At 43.9% G+C, this 4,671-nt stretch overlaps 1 protein-coding gene across 1 annotated transcript; it reads right to left on the minus strand.

The window, feature by feature from the left end:
* Positions 1-1,740: 1,740 nt before the first annotated feature.
* LOC123089584 (F-box protein PP2-A13) lies at positions 1,741-4,406 on the minus strand. Its single transcript, XM_044511225.1, has 3 exons — positions 3,753-4,406; positions 2,988-3,106; positions 1,741-2,386 (listed from the first exon to the last, which is right to left on the minus strand). The coding sequence occupies exons 1-3, from the start codon at positions 4,083-4,085 to the stop codon at positions 1,915-1,917; spliced, it is 924 nt and encodes a 307-aa protein (XP_044367160.1). The 5' UTR covers positions 4,086-4,406; the 3' UTR covers positions 1,741-1,914.
* Positions 4,407-4,671: the final 265 nt, after the last annotated feature.

Consider the following 4,671-nt stretch of genomic DNA (forward strand, 5'->3'; position numbering starts at 1 on the left):
AAAATAACCTTATTAAGATGAATTAGCATGGAAGTACGCAATATGTATTCTGTCCGCGTGATGAGACAATAGAACATTTGTTCTTCCAATGGTCAGTCATCCAAATAGCTTTTGGCTTGTATCCTCTTTGTAGTGCTGCTAACATATTTGGCAACTACTTACATGAGATTGATCACAGGCTTAGAATTCTTCTTAGGGTGGGAGCGCTTGTCGTGATTTGGTCGCTTTTGTTATGTAGAAATGATAAGGTTTTTTAATAATAAAAGTATTTCGCTTATGCAGGTTATCTACAGATGTATCGGGATGCTTCGTTTATAGTCCTCTCTACAATGAATGGAGAATCGAGACCTGTTTATGAAGGTGCGTACATGATTGGAGGCTACGGCGAGGAATAGTTTTACCCAACATGGGTGACAGCATGATCTTAGGATTAGGCCACGATAAAACAAGTCATGCAATCTAGTAGCATCGGCTCATTCACGCAACCCGCGACGGGCCGCAGAGGAGGAGGGCGCGTGAAGGTCCCTCTTATTTTCATGCTCATACATGTGGGAAGACACCCTTCAAGGAGGTACAACTCCCACCAAACTAGCAATCTGGGACTAAATTTTGATCCCACCTCTTGCCTTGCACGAATGAGCTGAATGAGCTTATTAGGAATTCCTAAAATTGCTATTGGTCTGGTCCAAAGTAGACAAATTCTAGCATGATCTACATGTATTTTTCTCGGCCCTCTCTGTTTTACAGTACAAAATGAACTCGATCAAGCTACATTATTATGGGACCGGCCCATTAGCACAGGTTGGCATGATTTCTCCCATTTTATTTGTGTTATTTTTTGTGTCTTAAAAAATAGTGTTATTTTTTAATTTCCAACTAATTTTAGAAACAAATAATTTTTTAGGAAACTTCACAATGTATTAAAAATGTCCATGACATTTATATTGCTTCACATATTTAAAAAATATGTTCGTGCATTTTGGAAAAATGTTCATGTAAAAGAAGTGTTCATCGAATTTGAAAAGGTGTTCACACTTTTTTTAGTGTTAATACACTTTTATAAAACTTTGTACAATTAAGTATTCGTGTATTTACCATAAATGTTCACGTATTTGCAAAATAAATCATGAAATTTAAAATGGGTTCGTGAAAGTTAAAAAATGTTCACATGTTTTTTGAAAAGAAAGTGGGATTTTTCAAAAAGGGTTTATACATATTGGTTAGTTACAGATAAAACTGGGAAAATAAAAGTGTAAAGGGAAAATATTTGAAATTAACAAAAAGGGAAAAAAAGGTAAATTATACCCAAAAATATAGAAGCTAAACAAGGAAAAATAAAAAAGGAAAAGAACAAAAAACTAAAATCCGGAAAAGTGTACGAAAACCGCTTGCCAAAAGAACTACGGTCATGTATTTCTCTGGTTTCTTTCTCTCTCTATTTACAGTAGAAATGAAGTCGATCTAAAAAATAAACACACCCTTGTACAAAGTTCAAATGAAATAAAACTCCCGTTACCTTGTATATATAGGGCCGGCTCATTGGCACAAGTTGGCTGGATTTTTTTCTTTTTATTTGTGTCACATTTTTATTTCAGTTTTATTTAAAAAACAACTAACGTTTAGGTAATTTCAACAAATATGTGTGGCATTTAAATTGCTTCACATGTTATAAAATATGTTTGCGCATTTTGAAAAATGCTCATGAAATTTAAGACAAGTGTTCACGAAATTCGAGCAACCATGATTTGTAGGGATGTGGAGCTTCACCTTCAATATGGAAACACATCAAACCAGTCGGTAATCTCAAGCTAGCACTGACGCTCGCGACCTACTGCTTCACATATTTCTCTAGCTATTTACAATACAAAACGAACATGATCAAACACACAACTAATCTCACTACTCACTCACTAGTCACGTCTGAGCATCAACCACTCTCTCTGTCCGAAATCCCCTGGGGTACACGAGCACGGAGTCGACGCAGAGGCCGCCCTTGGTGTGGGTGCAGTCGATCTGCGCCATGGAGAACTTGACCCTCACCGGCCGCCCGTGACCGTGCTCCTCCGTGTCGGGGGCCACCACGAAGTCGCCGGCGTGGTACAGGGCCCAGCTCCCCGGCTCGTCGTCCAGGTAGCGCTGCGACACGGCGTTCTGGCCGTCGGACGTCGACAGCTGGAACCGCACGGGCTTCCTGTCCCAGCCGTGGATGCCGCTGCCGGCGTTCTTCTCGGAGCCGCAGCCGCGGCGGCCGGCGTGCCTGGAAGAAGAGGGCTTCCCGAGGTGGAGCCTGAAGTAGAGGCTGTAGGTCCCCGCCGGGAAGCGGAAGTCGATCTCCCCGACCACCTCGAACCACCAGATTTGCTGCAGGTACGCCACGGACTGGAACCTGCAGAGGCGAGCAGAGAAGAAAGGTTCAGATTTCCTTCAGGATGACTCCTAATTTCTTTGTGTAACAATCTGACCAAACAATCATCATCAAGAGAAACAGAATTTTATATACAACGATTTGTTGGTCGTATTCAACGATTTTGTTGGTTGCATGATCTGATGAACATTTCAAAAGAAAGGGACGTAAGGGTTGACACGATATTTCAAATGTCAGTAGTACAAAAATATGTTTGAAAAATTCAAGCCCCGTCGAAAATATCTCTACTCACGAACTATCTCCTGTCAATTATTGCTGGTGTCCATGATTACCTCATCGATATGCAAGCTGGCAACCGCGGTATTTTGAGCAATACAAATTTGTCAAAAAGGGATGAAAGCTACACTTTGTTTCACTTTTTTTTGGCATCATCAACGGTAACTGTAGATATTTCTTTTACATAAACATAATGGTAGATATTTTCATTCTACTAGTACAAATTAAACAAGGTAGAGATGTGTGATAGTCAAAATAACTAGTACTACTATATGCAAAACAGAAGATGAGAAACATTAGTAGTACCAAGCATATGATTGGAAGCAAGATCTGAATTCAAAATTACCTAGACTCTGTGTTTGGCATATGAACCCAATATCTCCTGTCATCGATCCCCGTTATCACCAACGATTTCGAGGATAATGCCATGCAAACCATGCCGGTGCTCTTCTCCAACCAGAATTCCTGCCGGGCAAACAGAGGAGTGTTCTTCGTCAAAACAAGAATAACAATAAAAAAACAAGAAACATATATACTCGAGTGTAAGAAATCGACTATAAAACCATTCTCGAAGAAGAGATTAAGGTTTTTCGTGCACGACATATTTTGCATTAGTTTATAGTAGTGACTTAGCACAAGCGTGGGAACTTTTAAAACGAGCCTATCATGACTTCCTCAGAACTCATAGTTTCTTGCTTTTTATAAGTTTCTTGTACAACAGGTATGGAACTTTAACCCCAAAGTACTAAAGCAGCTGTAAGTTCATATCAAATTAAATTTTATAAAGATTTAGACAATTTTCCTTGAAATTCTGGAACCGGTTTAGAGAACCAAACATATCAATAGTCAAAACATAGGGAAGGTATGGACAACAATTATTTCAAAAGAAAAATATGAACAAATTCAGAACACCGGTAAGTTTTCTAAACAGGCTATTGAAATATCTACGGGTTTTGTTTTTGAAGCAAAATATCTAGAGTTTATATTTCCAACGGTCACTCAAAATTCCATTTCAGTCCCACAAAACTGCTAGCTGGAAGAGCACTGTCGAAATCAAAATGAAATTAATCCATACAAACACAGGATGATTATTAAGGAAGAAAAAGCTCACCCTTTTGCCGTCGTCAAACCGCACGGCCTTGGCGAGCCTGGCGTAGACCTCCTTCTTCCCCAAGGCGCTCCTCTTCCCACCCCCTTCCACGTCCTCCCCGCCGCTGCCACGCACGAAGCCCATGAGGTACCCGTAGTTCTCCGGCAGCTTGGCCTCCCACACGAAGTCGGCGGCCGCGGCGCTGCGGAACGCGCGGTTGAGCCGCGCGAGCCGGCATATGTCGGGCGCGCCCAGCCGGAGCAGCACCTCCGCCGCGCACAGCTCCGGCATGTCGCCCAGCCCGGACCCCGGCGCCTCCGCCGGTGCCGCGAGGTCCGACGCGCCGGCGCCCATGCTGCCTACGCCTGGCTCCGCGACGCGAGGAATGGCGCCGCGTCTGGTTCGAGCGCCTGCGGCAGATAGCTCCGGTGATCGAGCTCGTACTACCAAATAGCTAGCTAGCTAGCGCGCCAAGAACAAGCAGGCCGGAGCTTGTGGACGGCCGGCCTCGCAGGAGGGAGAAGGAATCGGATGCGGAGAATCGGGTTGGCCCGAGCCAGGGTGCTGGAATTTGTTCGAGGCTCGAGCGCGCTCGTGGTGCTCGTGCGCGGCGAAAACGGGAGCGCGAGCAGAGGCCAGAGGCGAAGAATGCGGGAAGGGGAAGCGCGGGGTGGCCGGAACGGACCAATTTATTATCCTCCCGGGCGACTTCCCACTTCTTCCGTCACTAAACCCCCTTTCAAAAGTTGAAACTGCCGACGGGTTTTGGGAACCAAACGTCATAGTATACGGTTCCGGATTGCGACACACCACCACTAGTGCTCTGCTCTGCGAAGAAAATAGCGCCCTATGGCCTAATAGCACCCTATAGCATTCTTGGCAATGTCTCGCCAAATAAGTCTGTATACAATGTCTTGCTAATAGCAAGTTGTAGCGTGAA

This window comes from Triticum aestivum, chromosome 4B (assembly GCF_018294505.1).
Source record: "Triticum aestivum cultivar Chinese Spring chromosome 4B, IWGSC CS RefSeq v2.1, whole genome shotgun sequence".
In the NCBI taxonomy this organism is placed as follows: Eukaryota; Viridiplantae; Streptophyta; class Magnoliopsida; order Poales; family Poaceae; genus Triticum; species Triticum aestivum.